This window comes from Stegodyphus dumicola, chromosome 11, assembly GCF_044657685.1.
Source record: "Stegodyphus dumicola isolate Sdum_Otavi_A_Nest chromosome 11, ASM4465768v1".
NCBI lineage: Eukaryota > Metazoa > Arthropoda > Arachnida > Araneae > Eresidae > Stegodyphus > Stegodyphus dumicola.
Genome location: NC_140778.1, coordinates 8,563,942 through 8,585,641, shown reverse-complemented (window position 1 = coordinate 8,585,641; position 21,700 = coordinate 8,563,942). Strand labels below are relative to the sequence as shown.

Sequence of the window (21,700 nt, the reverse complement as noted above, 5' to 3'; positions counted from 1 at the left end):
AAAACGTATACCAAATTCCTACAAACATAAAATTCACAAAATAACTATCATTTAATTAAAATATCACTAAACCATGTACACGCCGATTTATTTTTACTTAAAAAAACATCCCAGAATTGCACAAAAATGGCATTGCGCACACTCTTCACTATATCCATGTACACTGCTTTTTTCTCATAAATTAGAAAAATTTCACGAAAATACATGACAATTTTCTCAATCTTTAAACCCGGTAAAAAGAACATATATGAAATTACCTGATCGCGAAAAAGTAATGAACATTTCCACATATAAAATAAATAAAATATCCAAATACTTTTACCTCTAAATCATCTATTACATTATACACGTCACCAACGAATTCATACCGCAACCATTACAAATACATATTGTCAGATATTTAAATTATTTCCATGCACGTTTACTTCAACTAAAACGTATACCAAATTCCTACAAACATAAAATTCACAAAATAACTATCATTTAATTAAAATATAATTAAATTCAAAAACACTACTTAAAATATAAATGAGCACATACATTAAATTAATACATACATAAATACCCATTTCGAATTCACTTTAGTTATGGCCATGGGATCCAAAAATTCACGAACACTGTTTCACACAACACAGAATAGAGCCAAATACAAAATTTCCAGATTTTTTCCCGATTTCCCCCCTTTTCCGATTAAAGAACCGTAATTCGTCCATTAATATCACATGACATATCCCATGATCTCTCATTTCCCTCACACAAAATAATGCGTAATCGTAACTGAGTACTGCTCACATTATTACCAATGTGCCAGGTAGTAACCTTTATCGCCTCCAAAATGTCGCCAAACTACCAGTTACCATATTGTAAAGATCACCCCATATTTTTTTACAGTGAATAATGTCTAATCATTACCCCTGATTACTTATGAAATTCAAAAGACAAAATATTAAAACAAATTTTGGTACTTCCATATTAACAAAACCATCTTGGTGCAATTTGGCATTTTTTATTAGATTAAAATGTAAAAGTCACTTATTGGTTGGATGGTGGTGGTTTTTGTATACTTTCGTGTTTTAGAAAGATTCCCAAACTAACAGAATTTCTCATTAAGTTCCTGAACAAAACATAAAAATAGAATATACTTCAGAAAATGAAAATACAAATTTTAATTATTAAATAAGGATTATGTGATAGTACATTAAAAGAATAAGACATTTACATTCATTTTTTTAAAAATATTTTTCCGCTACTCTGCTCCCCAAGCATACAGTGATCTGTTTTGCCTTAGAAAGACATCAGAGGTTGAGTAGAGTGCAACACTGGCTATCTACCAAACTCATTTCCTGACTGTGCCCTTGAGAGAATTTTTCACATAATTCTTTACTTTTACACTTATGCTTGATGCATTAAAAATAAATTAATAAGTCGATTTACAGCTATTTCGTGAAAAGTTGATTTTAAAGAACTTGTATCAGGTGGCACTGACAAAACTCATTCCATAACCTACTTTTTATAGATATGGTATGGACATATTAGTTAATATTTGATTTAAAACAAAACAATCTTTTCAGATATTTAAAAGGTATTTAAAGCATGCAATTACAAACTTTCATAATACAAATATTAGAATTCTTGCATTTAAATATCTCCTTAAATTCAATACATTTATTTCTTCAACTTTTAAGCCTTAATAATGATAAAAAAATTATAGTTATAATTACAAGAAAAAACAAGATTCATTATATAAAACAAGCCAACTAAAACAGATGTTACTGCAATCAATCCCATGAAATAAAATTAAAAGGACTTGGTAAAGTTACATTCTTTTAAAACTATACAACTTTGCCTGATCACAATTCTTATTTCTGTTACGAGACCTTTTTGCGAACATCAACTGAATATAATTCTAATACAGAATGTGTCTTGAGTTGAAATAACAAGAGACAATAAAGTATGAAATTTGGCAAATGCTTTCATAGTCTTAAGTTCCATTATACCTGAAATATTTTGCCTCAGTGAATTTCATAACAAATTTAAGCTCCCATTTATCATAAGGTTGATTTGTACAAACACTTCCAAACAAAGCAGGAATTACGCAATAAATATGAGAGATTACTTTGGTACATAAGTGTTAATGCATATCGAACACTAGTATGTGCCTTTGAAAATTAAAAATTATGTCTTGTTCGAAAATTTTTCAAAAATAATATAACTTAAAAAAAATGTTCCTTAAAAACGTATTTAGTAAATAACTGTTTCTTACATTACAAAGATATTTCCAAATGCTTTTTGGTTATATATGCACATGGGATTTTTCTATAGCATTGATATATGCACAAATTGATTCAATCATTAACTCAGCTGTTATCGAAGCTGAGAAACATTTTCATATCTAATTTCAGAACTATAATTAAATTTTTTGTTAGCACAAGAACAGCCAAGTTTAATAAAATGAACTTAAGAGCTACAGCATGCACAGGGTGATGAAATATTAACCCATTCTTCAGAATTTCAGATCAAGAAGAATTTGAAGGTGGTAAAATGAAAGTCAGCAAATTCCACAGGAATCAGATGTCAAAACTGAATACTTAATAATAGACAATAAACAAACACATATTAGTACAAATGTATCTGAAACATTTGCATGGACCCATGAGCAAAAAAAAAGGTAGTAATATAATAAAGAAATAATCTTTGCACAATTTTTTGATTTTTTACACATGAAAAGTTACTTATTGGGTTCAAGTTGGTGGTTTTCACACCTTTATTCCAGAAAGATACCCAAACTGTCAATATTTATTATAAATTGGTACAACATTATCAATATAGCAAAACAAAACATACTTGAAAATACAAATTTGAATTATTAAATAAGCAATGAATAAAAAAAATAAAATACATGCTTCTTTAAATCTTTCCGTTATTCTTTTGCAATTTTCTCCTCCTCAAGGACAAAGCTATCTGTTTTTGCATAAAAAAATGGCAGAACTGCTAAAAAAATGGGTTCGTGCAACACTCGACTATGGAGGAAAAGAATTTCCTCGTTGTTCTATTTCGAAAATTTTCAGCAAAATTTTGTGTTCTTCCAGAAATTTTACACCAATATTTTCCACTGCTTGCAAATGCTGCAAGGCCATAGTTTAGTTCTAGGCAAAAAAGACCACTATTTGTTTACAAAAACTGTTCAACTTTGAAATATAACAAAAACGAAACACACTAAATGGCAGAATTGCTAAACTGAAGAATTATTATACCCATGGTTGCTGGAAGAATGATTATGCACAACCACAGAAAAAGAAAACCTCAAGAAATTCTGACTTTGTTCAAAGACACTACAAGCTGCACTGGACCATCAAACTCATAGTCCAAAATTAACATTTTAAATATATGACACTGAACACATAAGCTTACTGAAATCTAAATTCGAAGCATTCTCAACATTAAAAAAGCAGTTCCAGAAGTTAACAAGGAAGATAGAACTACTTAAATCCTGCAGTACCAAAGTTATCACAAAACAAGATATTTCACATTCCATACTTTTTATAAAAATGCAGGGAAAAGTGGATTACAGTGCAAAATGTGAATGGTGGTGGTGTATTTAATTATGGCAAAGCACACTAGGGCTATCTGCCTAAGGGGAGGGATGCCTTCGTGGAGGACTTTCTAAGGGAAACTGGCTCGTATACACGTTACACATGGGGAAAACCACGAAAACACCCATGCAGCCAGCCCGTTCGCGGGATTCAAACTTCGGACCGAACTACCAGTGTTTAGCGACTTTACCGCTCGGCCGCTGGTGGGCGCTGAAATTTCCAGTCAAATGAAAATATTCAACATTTCATGACATTATCTGAATGGGAGGAATGTGACATGAATACAATTTCTTGATTCAAAACATTATAAGCAGTCATTACCTTTTCACTATTCGAACACGCTGTTTTAAATCTTTCATTTCTAATTAAATACCAAGAATAGGAATTGCTTTAAATCAGCAATACTTTAATCAGCCTGCATATGTGATATGAAATACTAATACATATCGCACAGAAAACACATGTAGTGGGATATACTATATGTATGATTTTCAGGAACAAATTTCATGAAAAATAAGTCTGTTGTATTTCGCACTAACATGATGATAAAACGTCTTGTGACTTATCTCGTAAACATGAAGTTTTAATCATGTGGAAACAAACAAATGATTTATTAAGAATTGATATTAAAAGACAAGTTAAATACACCTCATAGAAAGACATTTCTTTATAGCATGGTCAAGTCATTACTGCACAGATGAGTAAACTTTCTTGTTAATCTAGCTTTTAAACAAAAGACACTAGCCTTCTATTATTTGTAGGCATCCAACTTTCAATTTTTATAACATCTAAGCGATTTCTTACACATGTAACTCATAGAGTTTCTCTCCTTGTGAATAAGTACATGGTTGTTTAAAAGATGTTTGTGAGTAAAGAACTCCTCACATATATTACACACATGAGGTTTCTTTCCTGTGTGAATAAGTACATTTTTGTTTAAACTATGTTTGTGAGTAAATGACTAATTACATATATCATACACATAAGGTTTCTCTCAGGTGTGGATAAGTACATGTTTGTTTAAAGTACATTTGTCAGCAAATAACTTATTTCATATCTCACACTCTTGAGGTCTCTCTCCTGTGTGAATTAGCATATATCTGTTTAAATTCTCTTTTAGAGTAAATGACTTGTTACATACCTCACACACATGAGGTCTCTGTCCTATGTGATTAAGGATATGTCTCTTTAAAATTCCTTTTTGAGTAAGTGACTTGTTACATAACTAACACACAAAACATTTCTTTCTTGTGCCAATAAGTATATGTCTTTTTAAATCACCTTTTAAAGTAAACGACCTGTTACATTCCTCACATGCATAAACTCACATATTTCTCTCCTGTGTGAATAAGCATATGGGTTTTTAAATGACTTATTACTACATATCTCACACACATGAGGTTTTTCTTCTGTGTAACTAAGCAGATGGGTTTTTTAAAGTTCCTTTTTCAGTAAATGTCTGATTACATATCTCACATATATGAGGTTTCTCGCATTTATGAATAAGTATATGATTGTTTAAATAACTAGTGGGAACAAATGACTTGTTATATACCTCACACACGTGAGGTTTTTTTCCCTGTGTGATTAAGTATATGCATATTTAAAATGTCCTTTCATCCAAATGAACTCTTACATGCCTTACACATCAGTTTTTTCTGCTGTACGTATATGCAGATGTTTCTCTAATGAACCATATCGTTTCTCACTCACATGGAAACGGTGTAGCACCAGGGTGCCTGGGTCAAGAACCCTACGCCTTGTCGAACATGTAGGTTGTCTCGAATGTTGTCATGAGTAAATAACATAAAATATATATATTTATTTCAAATTATTATATTATTATTTTTTAGCAAAAGGAGAGTGAGATAACTGGTAATTCTAGAAGAAATAAAATGTTCGCCGAGTTTCGAGACGATAATGCCATCTGCAAAAGCTGAGAGAGGGGAAACGAGCTGGCTTTAACCTGAATCTAGAGATGCATATAATATGTACATTCAACACAGGTACTGTGAGTCAACTGGTGCACTTAAATTATAACATAAGTCACAAATGCACAGTACAGGTAAAGCATGTCAACAAATAATATGTGTACTAAGTATGGCCATAGGCCGTTTACAATTATTTGGATCATTCCAATCATAATCGTAAACCCTTATAATGGGGTTGCTCATACTTGAGAGGTTAGCATAAAAATATTTCACTTGTTCAATTGCCTAATTCATCATGAAGTTTTTGATTTCGAACGTACCAAGGCAAGTTGGAGATCTGTCTTAGGGCACAATTTTGTGCCTGCTGTAACTTTTTCCTATATGATTTACACAAATATGCATAGTATGAGACGCAATACAATTTTATAAATAAGCAACTTGTTATCTATTGAAAGTATACCGTTTCGAGAAATTAAGGGGTTATGTGTAGGTGCCACGAGAGAGTTTTACTGAAGATCACCCAAGTAATAAAAAGGGATTTTAAAAAGAAATGCCACTGACAGTCCGGCACTACAAAGGATATTTTTATTCTTACTTTTGTTAATATATGTGCTGATGGTAGTATACAGATTCCAGTTCAAATAATTTTAAACCGGTTTTGGATGCTGTTAAGGAATTTTGTACAAAACACTCCAAAGACACAATTTCGAAATAAGGCAAGTTGACATTTCTTTTCCGTACTGCACAGATTACATAATCTGTATATTCGTGTTTTATTTTGACTTAAAATGCAGTTTATTTAGATTATACTTTTTTGTTTTAACTATGTTTTGGATGACATTTTACTTGAAAGGGCACTGCACAGAAAAACAGGAATAGCACAAAAAAAAAAAAAAAAAAAATCACAACTTTCATCAAGTTGGGCCCCGAAATATGTTTTTTCCATCAACACAAAAACAAAACAACTTACAGTGAAAAATATGCTTAATAAAGTGAACAAATAAATATGAAGCTTTGTTTTTTGTAAATTTTTATACAATTTAGATAATAAATGCTTTATTATTTGATAAGTCATTATTTTACACTTTTAATTTTATCATTCCCAACTGCCCTCTTACTAGATTTAGGAAGATGTTCTAATATTCGGAAAAATTCCAAATGCGGAATCGCAACATCACACTTTGTACTGCATTTACAGCAAATAGTGAAGACAATTTTCACAATACTTTTGAAAAATGCCATATGAAATACTTCAAATAAATCTTGTCTGTGTGCCTTACTTAGTAAAAAAATCCATTTCTTGACTCTAGTGTAGAATTGGCTGCCCTTTCAATTGGCAAGAAATTTTGATTGATTTTGGCGATAAAACCCCTATTCTGGTCACCATGATAGTTTTAACTTTTAGCTTACTGACTTTATTTAAGTGAAAATAGATTGATGCGCACATGGACAAAGTTAAGGAAGTGCACAATGCCTAGCTTGTGCGATTCTCCGATTTTTTTAAAATGAAAATAGATTGAGATGTACATGGACATACAGTTTGTGCAATTCTTTGACTTCTTATTTTGGTTTCATGTAGCGGGCATCTTGTAATCTTGAAATTGTGCTTTTCTGGTGCTGATATTGGCATCATAAAGAAAGCACCAAAATAACAAGGTGTACACAATTGTAAACTGTTACCCCATTTCTCTTGTATTCTCATTGTTTTCCTTGACTGCTATGCACAATTTGCACATTATATCACAATCCTCATTGACTTCCTACACATAATTTATTTTTCACTAATTTATTATTATTTTGCATGATTTCAACATTATCTTTTTCCATAGTGAAGCTGCAATAAAGTGGTCCACAATCTAAAAATCTAACAGATCACTCATTTGAATACTTGTACATGAAATTAAACATAATGTGCAAGACTCACTGTAGGAAATTTTAAATACGATTGTTTTCCGACAATGTACTATTCTTAACGGTTTTGTTTTCGGAAAAATGGCCAGAGAAATTTAATAAAAGGCAAATGAAGTATTGTTGTATGTATACAAGTATTTGTAACTGTTTTACAAATACAGAATTAATTCGAAACAATTTCCATAATTAGCATTTATTTTTATGTTAATTTTTAATTACATATTGTTTTGCTTTTCTTCTTAACATAAATTTACATGTTCTGTACAATGTCCAAAATCTGGACTCATCGGGACTTCAGCAATTCCAGATTTGGGATTATTCCAGATATTAGATCATCAATTTAAATCTGGTGAGATGGCATGCAGAAATTATACAATTAAAAATATAAAATCATGATTTATGAAATAATGAAGTACTTATGATGTAAAGGGTATCAAAATTTACAAAAATGCTTAATATTTATTTGTTTACCTTATTAGACATTTCTTTTAATGTAAGTTGCTTCCTTTTTGTGCTAATACATTCTCTTTAATTCCATAGACAGACAGACATATCTCCTGTTCAGTTACATTGTTGAAGTCCTGTAGCTGCTATTTCAAAAATTCCGACTAACTTGTCAATTGAAATTTTCTCGTTTTCAGTAACTTCTCTGCTGCTTTCTTCACTTCCGGTAGCGGCATTTTCTGGATTTAGAACCATACTACAGATTTTGCCATTCATTAATTGATTCATGATTGAGAAGCATTGTCATCACAAAGAAAAACTTCTTTCTTATCATCTTCATTTATTACCGCTTCTCCACATTTATTTAGAAAATACGCTAATTGGAAAATTTCACCTTGTTTGGAATATCCGAAAACTTTTAAAATTAGAGGCTATCATCATCAAATTTATCTATCCTTCACTATGCATAATTTGATATGCATCATGAGCTTGGCAACTAACGGCAAATTATTCCGTTAAATTTTTCTATCGCACACTGAGACAATTAAGCCTGAAAGCCTGAATTGTATTAGTTATTTATTATACTTATGTCTATTTTTTGCACATGCTTAAGACTTATCAAAGTTCTGAAAAAATAAACTGCTACATAAACAGGTCATACTCCAATATATACATATACCTTATTGAAGGTTCGCGCTAGCTATCTTACCGCGTGATGCAGTCTCTGTGGGTCCTAAATTCTGCAACTCGATGCCGCTGGTTTTGGATTTACGTGAACAACAAATCCATTATTCTTAATTTAAATAGTCCTAAATGTAATCTTTGTGTCTATGAGTATTATCAACAAAATCTATTTTTAGCATATAGAAAGAATTTTTGGTAAATTTTTCACCGTCAACATTTTTTTAGCTCATTTAATTTAATATGTAATAATCGCCACACATAATGTCAACATAAAAGGTTATCACACTCATTTATTATTCAATTGTGTGTGTGTGATTATGGCAAAACCTCGAGGGCTATCTGCCTGATGGGGGAAGTGCCTTTTTGGAGGACTTTCTAAGGGAAACTGCTCATTTATTATTCAATTAATAACACAAAAAAATTCTTATGCATCGCTGCATGAGTCATCATTCAAGTTGTCATGTTTTGGTTGGCATCAGATCAACGATGTATCTATGTGGAATGTTTAGTTTCGAGATGTATACCAAGGGGATATACAGCAAAGGAGCCAAATTATTGCAGTAGCCGTAATTTGGCTCCGTTGCTGCATATCATACAAATTTATGCTTAAATGATTGCTTCTTTAATATCAAGGTATTTTATTTAGTGTCAAAGTGAAAATAAGAATTGTGACTCTCCAGATGTTTTATTATGTGTGGAGGGGGAAATCAAATGCACATGCGTAAAGCCTACGTGTAAATGTTGTTGGTAATTTTGAGGTCCGGATTTCGGACTCTGAACTGTATTAAATATTATGTTTAAAAAGGCAAATTTCATTTACATACACTTAATATTCTTCCCCCCCTAGCTTTAGTGCATATGGGATTAATCCTAGTATCCGGTGCACACGGGATTTGGCTACTTTTAGCGACTTTATGATGAGCAATAAAAACAGGACATATACGATGAGTAGTAAACGGGTCATTCAAAGAATATATATAGTTATACATAGTATATACTTAGTATATAGTGTATATATAGTATATACATAGACGTTGTTTGGGTATGTATATAGTGTATAGTTAGACGTTGTTTGGGTCATTTTTGGTGTTAGCGATAATTTTCAAAATCGCGCCCCAAGGCTGCACCGTATACTAGGATTTTACCTGCATATGCACTAAGTTGCATGTTTAATGAGCTAAATGAGACTTATAAATATTTAACATCATTATTTTCCGCTATTGCTATGCTTAATATCATGTTCTTTTTTCTTTTCTGGCATAAATATAAATTCCACATGCTTTATGCCACACTGCTTTTGCCAAATAACATGTTTAAAAAGACACATTAAGGCTCAATATCATGTACTTTCTGCTAATATTATGCTTAGAACCCTGCTTATTAGCCATTGGTGAACTTGACAAGAAAAAAAGCAATATCACAAATGAGATGTCTGCGGTAGTAAAAGCAAGGGAAATGTTTCAGCATTAACGACGTAAATGAGACTAATGCTATTTTAGTTAATATTTGGTTCCCCTTTTCTGTTACTGGGACAGGATTCAGAAATTTATGTATGCATACATTTCTGAATCTGATCACGATACCCGATGAATACCTAATATTTATATCTAAAGAGTTGCATCTTACTTTATGCATACAAAGTTGCACAGAATGCTGAATTAGTAGATGCATGCTGTGTAGGTAGTTTTTTACATTCAATTCATGAGCATATCATGAAAAATGTCTTATGTCTGTGCAACAAAAACTTACATGCATAAATTTAAGAAGTTACTGAGTAAATATTAAAATATCTATGCTTGAAGTGCTAAATATTAAAAAAAAAAAAAGAAACTGAAGCATTTACAAACTTCCTCTCATACTTCCATTAAACACATATATTAATTGACATCAAGGGGGAAAAACATTTAAAATATAAAATTTGATATACTTATATTGAAAAAATTTTTAATTTAGTATCTTCATAATTTAAGTATTTTTGGCTAATCTTTGGAATATGGTAACAGGTAGTTTGGCAACATTTTGGTAAGGCGATAAAGGTTACTAGCTAAGACTTAAGCAGTGTACATGGATAAAGTCAAGAGTGCCATTTTGTGCATTTCTGGGATGTTTTTTAAGTGGAAATAGGTCGTGTACATGGATGATATTGCGTATGTGCAATTCTTAAAAACGCGGCAAGCAGTTTGCGATTCTGCACTTTCTCCCAATTTCGCACCTAATCTTCGTCATGATTAAGCATTTTTGTTCCATAAAAGTTCTAGTATAAGCGTAATTCGGCTAGCAGATTGTTGGAGAAAATGTTGAGTAAAAAAAAAAAAACATGCCTTTACTTGGTGAAAACAAAATGGCGTCCAAAAAACAAAAACTAGCAGTTTGCTGTAGCAGTGTTGGTCGCCAAATTTTCGCCGAAAAATTGCCAAGTTACCATAATCCAAAGATTAGCCCAAGTTTCTTTCAACACTGCATAAAGAACATAGAAGTTTCTGACTCTAGCGTAGAATTCGGTGCCTTCTGATTAGCAACAAATTTTGTTCAGTTTTGGCCATGAAACCCCATTTCTGTTTACCATGATAGTTTTAACTTTGTTTTAGCTTCCTGATTTTTGTAAATGAAAATAGATCAATGTATACATGGACAAAGCTAAGGCAGTGAATAATGCCTAGTTTGTGCAGTTCTCCAATATTCTTTTAAGTGAAAATAGAGCGATATGTACATGGACACCAGGTTTGTGAAATTTTTTGACTTCTTATTTTGGTTTTATGTAGCAACTATCTTAAAATTGTGCCTTCCTAACACCAATCTTAGCATTTAAAAGGAATCGAAAAAAAAAAAAAAAAAACAAGGGGCACCCAATTGTTAACTTCTACCCAGTTTTTGAATATATATGTACTATATTTGAGTTTCTTACTTGCATCGAAATACCACAATACTGAATCATTTTTTCAAATGTCTTCTTAGGTACTTTACACACATGGCACTGCTCTACTTGGTATGTCCAGGATTTGAAAGAATTTTATCTTACAAGACCTCATTTCTCTTTATCAGTATAATGTCATAACCATATACTCCTTTTAGAATGTTATAGACTCGAGACATTTCATATTGCAGCTGCATAGTCATACTGAGAGTATTTCCTGATAATAGATTTAATTAGATAAAAAATATGTAAAAAAAATGGAACTGTCTAGTTTGACTGCAGGTCTTTAGTATTTTAACACAATAAAGAAATCACCTAATATATTATTTCATTACAAGAAAAGAAAGGCATCTCTATCATTAATTCAATAGCTTTGATTGATAAACTCTGAAATGTCTTTAGCACAAAGAAGATACAAGTTACAATACATTTATGGGATGAAGCATTTCGCCCTGCTCCAGAATTGCATCTCAGAAGTATGTCAAATTGGTAACAATCATAATATCACCACAGTGCATTTTGCTAGGTAACAGATGTAACACTGAATATGAGTGATTCGAAAATCTGTGAAAAGTGATATCCAGGATCAAAAATTCAAATTTCCAAAAAGGTGGAAGAAACACAAAACACATCATGGCAGATACTGAACAAAACAACAATCCCACCTTTTTCAATCAAGGTCGGAATAAGTAGTTTTTAAGGAGTCTTTAAGGTAGGATATATAAGCAAATATAGCTTCAAGTCAGCATTAATTAAAAATGCATTTGAGATATAATTTGCATGAATGTATTGTTCTGCTTTTTAGAAATAAAAAATAAGATTATGATTTATTTTTATCAAATCACAATTCAAAAACCTCACCACAGTGTCAGCAGTACGTTTTATAGCACACAGTATAATACCATTAAATCTAAAATTCTGCCACTGACTGCCTCTCTTATTACCAAGAATTTCCCCACCACTTAATACTGACAAGTGTTGTGATTCAAACTGACTTGACTGCAAAAAATTTGGTTTCTTTGCCGAATACACAAATTTTTACTACACTAATAAATAAATGTTGATACTATTATAATACCTCCTCAAAAGACAGAAAGCTTCCCTTCTGCTTAGATCAACACATATTTTTTCAAATTATTCTATTGTCCAAACGAATTCTTACATATATGACAGATTTCTCTCTTCTGTCGATATGCACATTTTAATAATCCTTTATTAAAAATGAATTTATCCATACTTTATACACAAGTCTTCTCTCCTGAGTGAATACGTATATGAGTGTTTAAACTACTCTTCTGATTAAATGACTTCATACCTACTTCACACACATAAGGTTTCTCTCCTGTGTGACTAAGCATATGCTTCTTTAAATCACCATTTTGTTTAAATGACTTCGTGCATACTTCACACACATTAGGTTTTTCAGTTGTGTGAATAAGTATATGGCTGCTTAGATGAGACTTCTGACTAAAGGACTTTTTACATACTTCGCATACATGAGGTTTCTCTCCCGTGTGACTAAGCATATGCCTGTTTATGTGACTCTTTTGTTTAAATGATTTCTTACATACCTCACACACATGAGGTTTCTTTCCTGTGTGAATAAGTATATGGCTGCTTAGATGAGACTTCTGACTAAAGGACTTTTTACATACTTCGCATACATGAGGTTTCTCTCCTGTGTGAATAAGCATATGCTTGTTTAATTCATCCTTTCGTTTAAATGACTTCTTACATACTTCACACACATTAGGTTTCTCTCCTGTGTGACTAAGCATATGGCTGCTTAGATAAGACTTCAGACTAAAGGACTTTTTACATACTTCACACACATGAGGCTTCTCTCCCGTGTGACTAAGCATATGCCTGTTTATGTGACTCTTTTGTTTAAATGATTTCTTACATACCTCACACACATGAGGTTTCTTTCCTGTGTGAATAAGTATATGGCTGCTTAGATGAGACTTCTGACTAAAGGACTTTTTACATACTTCGCATACATGAGGTTTCTCTCCTGTGTGAATAAGCATATGCTTGTTTAATTCATCCTTTCGTTTAAATGACTTCTTGCATACTTCACACATATGAGGTTTCTCTCCTGTGTGAATAAGCATATGGCTGCTTAAATATGACTTCTGACTAAAGGACTTCTTACATACTTCACATACATGAGGTTTCTCTCCTGTGTGAATAAGTGCATGAGTGTTTAAAGTAGACTTCCGACTAAATGACTTCATACATACTTCACACACATAAGGTTTCTCTCCTGTGTGACTAAGCATATGCTTCTTTAAATCACCATTTTGTTTAAATGACTTCGTGCATACTTCACACACATTAGGTTTTTCGGTTGTGTGAATATGTGCATGAGTGTTTAAATTACTCTTCAGACTAAAGGACTTTTTACATACTTCACACACATGAGGTTTCTCTCCCGTGTGACTAAGCATATGCCTGTTTATGTGACTCTTTTGTTTAAATGATTTCTTACATACCTCACACACATGAGGTTTTTCGGTTGTGTGAATATGTGCATGAGTGTTTAAATTACGCTTCAGACTAAAGGACTTTTTACATACTTCACACACATGAGGTTTCTCTCCTGTGTGACTAAGCATATGCTTGTTTAATTGATCCTTTCGTTTAAATGACTTCTTGCATACTTCACAAATATGAGGTTTCTCTCCTGTGTGAATAAGCATATGGCTGCTTAAATATGACTTCTGACTAAACGACTTCTTACATACTTCACACACATAAGGTTTCTCTCCTGTGTGAATAAGCATATGGGTGTTTAAAGTAGACATCTGACTAAATGACTTCATACATACTTGACACACATGAGGTTTCTCTCCTGTGTGAATAAGCATATGGGTGTTTAAAGAAGACTTCTGACTAAATGACTTCATACATACTTCACACACATGAGGTTTCTCTCCTGTGTGACTAAGCATATGCTTGTTTAAATCATCCTTTCGTTTAAATGACTTCTTACATACTTCACACATACGAGGTTTCTCTCCTGTGTGAATAAGCATATGGCTGCTTAGATGTGACTTCTATCATTAAAAAAACTATAACTGCGGTAATTATTCAAATAATAAAATCAGTTTCAACGAAAACAAACCCCATTACCACGTAAGACAACAATTACTATGCCCTAACTTCTTGAAACTGGAATATAAATTATTATTGCCAAGCACTAATTACTAAACTTTACTAGCAAAATCAAAGTGTGGCTTGCTCATGAGCCAGGAAAATTAAAATACAAAATAATAAACATTAAAATAAATAATGTATTATTAACATCCTCCCAATTTCTGATTACAAATTATAATCAAAAGTAGCGATTTTGCGTTTTGTTTATAATTATTTGTTACATTATTATTATATATGTTTGATTACAAACGTTGTATTTGATGATAAGTTTTAAAAATTTTGGTTTTGATAATAAATTATAATGGGACACCTGTCAAGATCGATGTGGAAAAACCAGTCGGGGTACTCTTTTCACTCGATAACGGGAAAGCGAGTCTGACCGTGACCTTCGAGAAGCAAGGGGTGAACCCGCCGGGAACTGAAGAAATTTAACCAATCAGAGAGGACCGTTGCGCCAGGAACTTTTGGCATCATTTCTCTTTCGCCAAACGCAATTTTAGTGCAAAACTGGTATACCAGAATGTGCTTGTTAATGTTATGGTAACTTGTTCGTTCTTCTTTCGTAGTAGATACATCATTTGTTTCGCTTTCGATCAACTTGCTATCCCGATACCGAATAACTTTTCGATTTTCTAATACCCTTTTAAATAAAGTAATAACTGACAAACATTACTGTATTGTAAAATTTCTTGGCTGTTTGTGTTTTTGAAAATGTTTGGTGATATTTAGGTTTCTTATTATTTCATGTATTGTATGTACATAAAATTCGATAAAGAAAATATTTTAAGAATGTGTTTTATTTAAACAACCTGATCTTAGAAATCTCTCTTTTGTGTATTTTTCTGTAAGCAAAACTATATTAACAAAAGCGCTTACTGAAACATATAAAATGGAGTGATTATTCAGAGAATCTACATATTAAAAGGGTATGGGATAGCTCATAAAATTTCAGCTGACCCAGTAATTCCCAAAAGAAAAAAAATAATAGATTATGCATTATTCTGTATCTAAATAATTCTGTTTCATTTCATTGTGTTATATAAAGATGTAATTTTTTACGTCTTGCAAAAATGCAGCATTAGCACATTCAAGTAAGTTTTATTCATGATAAATCTGTGGATAATTTTACACTATATGTGTTGGTATGTACATTATTTTCTTTTACTGTCAGGACTTTTCTGAATAATATGCCTTAATTTATCACCTTAAGTAGTCTTCAGAGTTTGTAATTATACATATTTGGAAATCACAGAATATTTAATCTGCAATTTTAATTTCATTTACTTATGATTGCTGTAAATGATTATGATTTTGGATGTCATATAGTAATCCCTAGCACAAATTCTAAACAAATTTTCTTGAAATCCCATGCATTTTCTTTTTCTGTATAAATAAAATATTCCAATAAAACCTACCACCATTGGATGACTCTAATTTTTTTTTTTTTTTTTTTTTTTTTTTTTTTTTGTAAGCAGCAAGAAATTTTATACTATAGCCTACACATCTATTGCCTATAATTTGCTATCATTTCTGATCGTGGAAATGTAAATTTTCATAATTATGTAGTTTTTCAGTATAAATATAAATAAGAAAAACTAAATTTGTTGTTTTTTGATAAATAAATTTTTTTGTTCTCTTAAACCAGAACATGCATAAAAATATTTATGTTGATAAGAGATCCTACAATTCCCCCCCCCCCCGGAGTTCTATACGGATGGTAGAAAATGAGAATGTTTTCTTATTTGCTTAACTGATTTTTGCAAATCATGAAAACAGTATCTTTTTGAGCGAAGAAGACTTTCATGAAGTATATTACAAGAAAACGACTTCTGTTTCATGTGACACACAAGAAATATCCTAAAAAGCTAGCCTGTCTACCAGCGTTCAAACTGCCAGTGCACCTTAGTCTTATCCACTCGAATGAATACTAATCATGAAAGATGATAATAATTTTACTTGTAAGAATTTTATGTTCATTTTATAGAAGGTTTCTCAGTTTACTCTGCTGTAGAATCTTCGGATGAAGTTACCATTACATGATGTATCATCATTGTTTTTTCTTCATATCAAAACTGATTTAGAAACTGCACTTTTTTTTTTTCATTTTTAATAATTATGCCTAGTAGCAGAATAACTAATAATAAGTGTTTATAATTGTTATTTTCCAAGCAAATTTAATAGCTTAACATCATTCAGTTTATTATACCATTGTTATGTAAGAGTCAAAAATGGCTTATATGCATTTAATTACATAATTAAATTGTTTTACAATGGTTTAAACTAATGTTATGTTTTCATAATATCTAATATATTAAACAGCAAGTCTATTTTGCTTGGTTTAATATTGGTTTCCTAGGGACCAATGCAATATTTAATGTGTTAAGAAATTACTGATGAAATGTTAAATGGATAAAAACAACGCATTTGTATATAGAAAACAAACAATTGAAATATTCCAACTTCAAGTTATATTTTGTAATTATGCATATGATCCATGTGCAAAAAATATATTTGAATGCAGTACTAAAAAACTTAATATTTACAGATTTTAAGAATTTATAAAAATATTCATGTTATGCAACATAATCTGATGTTTTTGACAATATATATTAAATTGTAATTTATCAACCTAAATAAAATTTTGATTAAATATTAGCTACCAAAATATTAACAAAGAGCTCACGCTTTATTCCATAAAACAAAATACCAAATTATAATTAAATGTTTTAATTTTTACAAACACAGAAAACAAATAACTGTGCATGGAAAAAAAAAAAAAAAAAAAAAAAAAAAAAAAACGAAATAAAGAATATTGTAGAAATTATCTTAAATATTGAATAAATTTCATTACATGCAAAATTTATGCCAGAAATTGCCACACGCTATTTTGTTCTCTCACCTCAGTTGATCATTCGAAAAGTTTTAAGAACGAAGCTCAGATTTTTCAAAAAGTTTTTACATTCTGCTAAATGTTTCCCCATTTACAATTGTCTTTAAATTTAAAATTTATTGCGAATGTTAAGGATCTTACTGTGGAAATACTATTCATCAAGCTTAAAGCCTGTTTAACTTCACCTATAAGCAATAATCTCCTTAATGACTGTAGCTTCCTTTACACAATTAGGAATTTCATTATGCAGTTTCCATGCTAAAGCCATTAATTTTTTAAACTATGGGTTGTATCAAAATAGAGTATTTTGAAAGTAGATTTATTCAAAATAAGTATGTTTCACAGAAGATTCATAAGTATGACAGAAATATAATTTCTAATCATATTAGACTTTAAAACACATACCTATAAATGTTTGGTTATATGATATCTACCCTCATACTGCTTCATAATCTAGCTGATCTATTTGTATAATATCTACAACACCATATAACAGTTTCACTGGTATGTCAGTCTCCACAGCCACAGTAATCTTATTTTGCTGATCAGATATTATATTGGGTACAAATACTACATTTTTCATTTAATATTTTACAGAAAATGTCACACCAGATAAGCTGTGCTAAATGTGTCCAAAAGCATATTTTATAAACCTAACTATCAGTATCCAACAGTCTTACCACTCACGGGCCTCTTTTTCGAATGATTATAAACTGCATATGTATAATACGTTATAAAGAAAATCTTCACATTTTACATTCCTCATGTTATGCTACTGACATTTTTTCTAAAAATCTATTTGTTATGTGAATTAATCCTTCACACACGTAAAGTCTGTAAAAGTATTGCAACTAATCTTCTGTGAGAAAATACTATTGCAGAAATCAAATACTTTAATTGAACTGAGATTTACATATACAAATTGGAAGACTTTCCTAATATATTATTTAGTGTTGAAATTGGCAGAGAATTCCAAATTTTATTAGATAAATAAAACAATTTAAAAATTATATATTAAGCTTTTCAAAAATACAGTATATCTGAGAATTTTACTATCAATTTATACAATATAATGTGTTACATTTCTTGAAAAACAAACATCACACAAAAGTGCAATACATTTTAGAAAACGTTCAAATTATAATTTGTTAGTATTTAGAAACTTTCTGAAAAAAAAAAAAAGTATAAGCTTGTGGCTTTGTGAGCTAAATTTAGTACCCAGTATTGAAAGGAAAAAAAAAAAAAAAGCAACATATCTTTTGCGCACGAAAACGTGAGAAAGCCTTTTTTTGTGTGTATTTTTTACTTGGTGATAAAAAAAAATGCTGTCTGTAATTTTCAGCGCTAAAAATGAAGCGGAAAGTTGTATACGGCAAATAATTTTTGCGATATACCACCTTAAAAAAGACACAGCTGATTCACTAACACACTGTTTTCGCTAGAAATTTTATTACACATTTCACATGAGAATCCACCGAATTTTCCACTCCGTTGCCTTTTATAAAAATAAAAGTTACAAATCTAAACAAAAAACATATCATCAAAAGATACGAAAAATAGAATATGAGGAGGAAATGAATCCAAAGCAAACTCTTCAATTATTGGCATAAAAATTGGCGGCCAAAAGCAGTCTCCAACGGTGGCTTATTCTGATTGGTTGAATTTCTTCAGTTCCTGGCGGGTTTTAGCCGCCCATGAGACTAAATTTCAACTTGGCAGGAAATTTTGATTGGTTGGCTTTGGTGACGTCATTTTGACGTATTTAAACTCCACCTCTCATGTGGTTTACAATCAAAAGTAATTATGCGCAATGTTTGGACATGACCAAAGATGGGTTCTTCTCAAGGAGGTTAGAATAGAAGGAGTAAGGCTCCTATATACCAGGCTGAATCATCAGGCATTCGCGCTCCCAAGTGGGAGATTTAATGGCGGCTGTGTAGTTACGGTGCAACAATTTTTTGTGTTTCTTTTGTGTAAAATGGGCGGATGTACAGCTGTTAATTGTTCAAATCATTCACGGAAAAGTCATACATTGGTAAAATTTCCTAAAAATGAAGAAAGAAGAAAAATATGGGTAAATAATTGCCGAAGAGACAATTGGAAACCTGGTCCAGGCGCTGAACTTTGCTTAGTAAGTATAATGTTAATTACGCCTTCATTTAGAGTTTATATCTTCTCTGATTTTTATAATGTGCAAGTAAAGTGAAATTCTTGTGTACAATAACCTGAGTATTTGCTAATTTCTGTAATAATAGCTATAATTAAATTAGTCTAGGGTTAATGTACCAGTCGCCAAACATCGCCAATGTAGATGTTTTGAATGTGGAAAAGAAATTTCTCTTCTAATATAAAGCGCGGATTTTGTTTTCCTGTGCTAATTGTGGAATTTATACTAATGTAACATGAAAATCATTAGCATATTGAAATTTATTAAAAAATAAATAATAATTTGGAAAGTCAAGATAAAATCTGAATGTTTGCTAAAGATATATGTAACATTACACTATAGTTGCAATATCGTTGGAATGATATATAATTTTTTCCTTTATTTTATAATCACTATTGTTATAAAGTTAGATGAGTTGTTTATGCACGGAACCCACTACTGTTTCTTGGTTAAAATAACTTCCAGAATTTTGACATTGACATCTGAAGTCAATAGAATAAATTGAATAGTGTGAGACAAAATATATATAATCTGACTTCAATAATTGCAAGGATTGTGCAAGTTTATTTATAATCACAGTATTATACAATTTGGCAATGGAGTAAAGATTTAGAAATGAATGCAGAACATTCAAATGAGTATTTTCTTGTTTCTAATATATAGAAATATAGTCTATTTTCCAGTATAAAAGTTTTACTCAAAAGTATGGGAAAGCAGATTTGTTTCATGCATGATCTTTATAATAATGGTATGAAATGAATGAATTTTAATCTGTAAACAATTTTTTGTTAATATTGAAATGCGTTTCTTTGGGTACATTTTTAGGCACTTGTGGATCATGTCAGACAACATGCAATAGAAAAAAGATGTCCGTGTGCATAAATTTTCCCATTGTGTTACTTCATTTTATCTAAATTTCAAGGGTAATTCTTTTCATTTTTATATGGCATGTTATCAGTATAAAGGCTAGTGAAAATAAATTGGTATGTGTATCTGTTTTTGAAGTGTAATGCTTAAATAAAAAGATGGTGTGTGTTTCTTCATTTAAACAAAATTTCAAGGATAGTATTTTTCAGTGTTTGTTATTTCTCAATGTAAAGGGTAACAAGGGGAAAAAAACTGGTATGGTATATCTGTTTTTTAAGCATGATAATTTTATTTATTTCTTTAGTGATGCATATATAGAGAGAGAAGGTGTTTGGTCCAACTAAAGTTATAATAAATCTAATTTTACTAGATCTCTCCCTCCCCTCAGGTGTAGAAAATTTTCAAGTGCAGAAAGTTTATTTGCAGAATTAATTCATTTCTGATAAACTTATTATCATTAATTTTTTATATAACATGTTATTAAGTTACACATTTGACTACTGTGTAATAAAATTGTATTTAGGGCAAAAAATTAACTATAATTTTGCATCTGGTGACTAATATCATATGCTTCTAAGAATATTACTTTAACTTTTTCCATAATTTTTGTATTTCAGGAACATGAAACTGTTATTTTGATATACTTAAATAATAAAAGTGTGTATCTGAATCAATTAATGAATACAAATATTTTACAGTTATTTTTAGAAGATATTTGCCATATCGCTTCTAATAATTCATAAAATATGTTAAAATATAGGTAAATAATTTGGTGCAGAATTCAAATTTAGGGTTTAAAATATAGTGAATCATAAGACTAAATGATTTTTATTGTCATGATTTGCCTGGGCTTAAGAATGTACTTTTCGCCCGGTGGAAATTGTCATCAAACTGTCCTGAACAGGCTTTTTGTTGATAATAACTTCCAGGCTTATCAGTACCTCCTTTTGAGTGGAGGGTATGCAAATATAGTACCCAATTTAAATTACATTGTGATTGTAATAATATTGTGGTATTAAATAAGTGACTATAATTACAATTTAGATAATTGCATTGTAATTATATTACATTGTGTCTGTGAACTCTTAATTTCATTACTTTATGCAATTATGTTGTAAGTGCATACTCTAATTGCAATAA

General features: G+C 30.9%; 1 protein-coding gene and 1 long non-coding RNA gene across 2 annotated transcripts; one reads left to right on the top strand and one right to left on the bottom strand.

Moving 5' to 3' along the window:
* Positions 1 to 9,800: 9,800 nt before the first annotated feature.
* LOC146993781 (uncharacterized) lies at positions 9,801 to 14,643 on the bottom strand. Its single transcript, XM_085826540.1, has one exon. It carries the CDS (start codon positions 14,513 to 14,515, stop codon positions 12,716 to 12,718), a length of 1,800 nt encoding a protein of 599 aa, XP_085682666.1. The 5' UTR covers positions 14,516 to 14,643; the 3' UTR covers positions 9,801 to 12,715.
* A 2,790-nt stretch (positions 14,644 to 17,433) lies between these two features.
* LOC146993780 (uncharacterized) lies at positions 17,434 to 21,440 on the top strand. Its single transcript, XR_015043892.1, has 2 exons — positions 17,434 to 19,657; positions 20,519 to 21,440. It is a non-coding gene; the product is annotated as an uncharacterized LOC146993780 (long non-coding RNA).
* Positions 21,441 to 21,700: the final 260 nt, after the last annotated feature.

Coding starts and splice junctions, on each gene's coding strand:
- LOC146993781 (XM_085826540.1), bottom strand. CDS start 14,515: ATGCTTATTCACACAGGAGAGAAACCTCGTATGTGTGAAGTATGTAAG.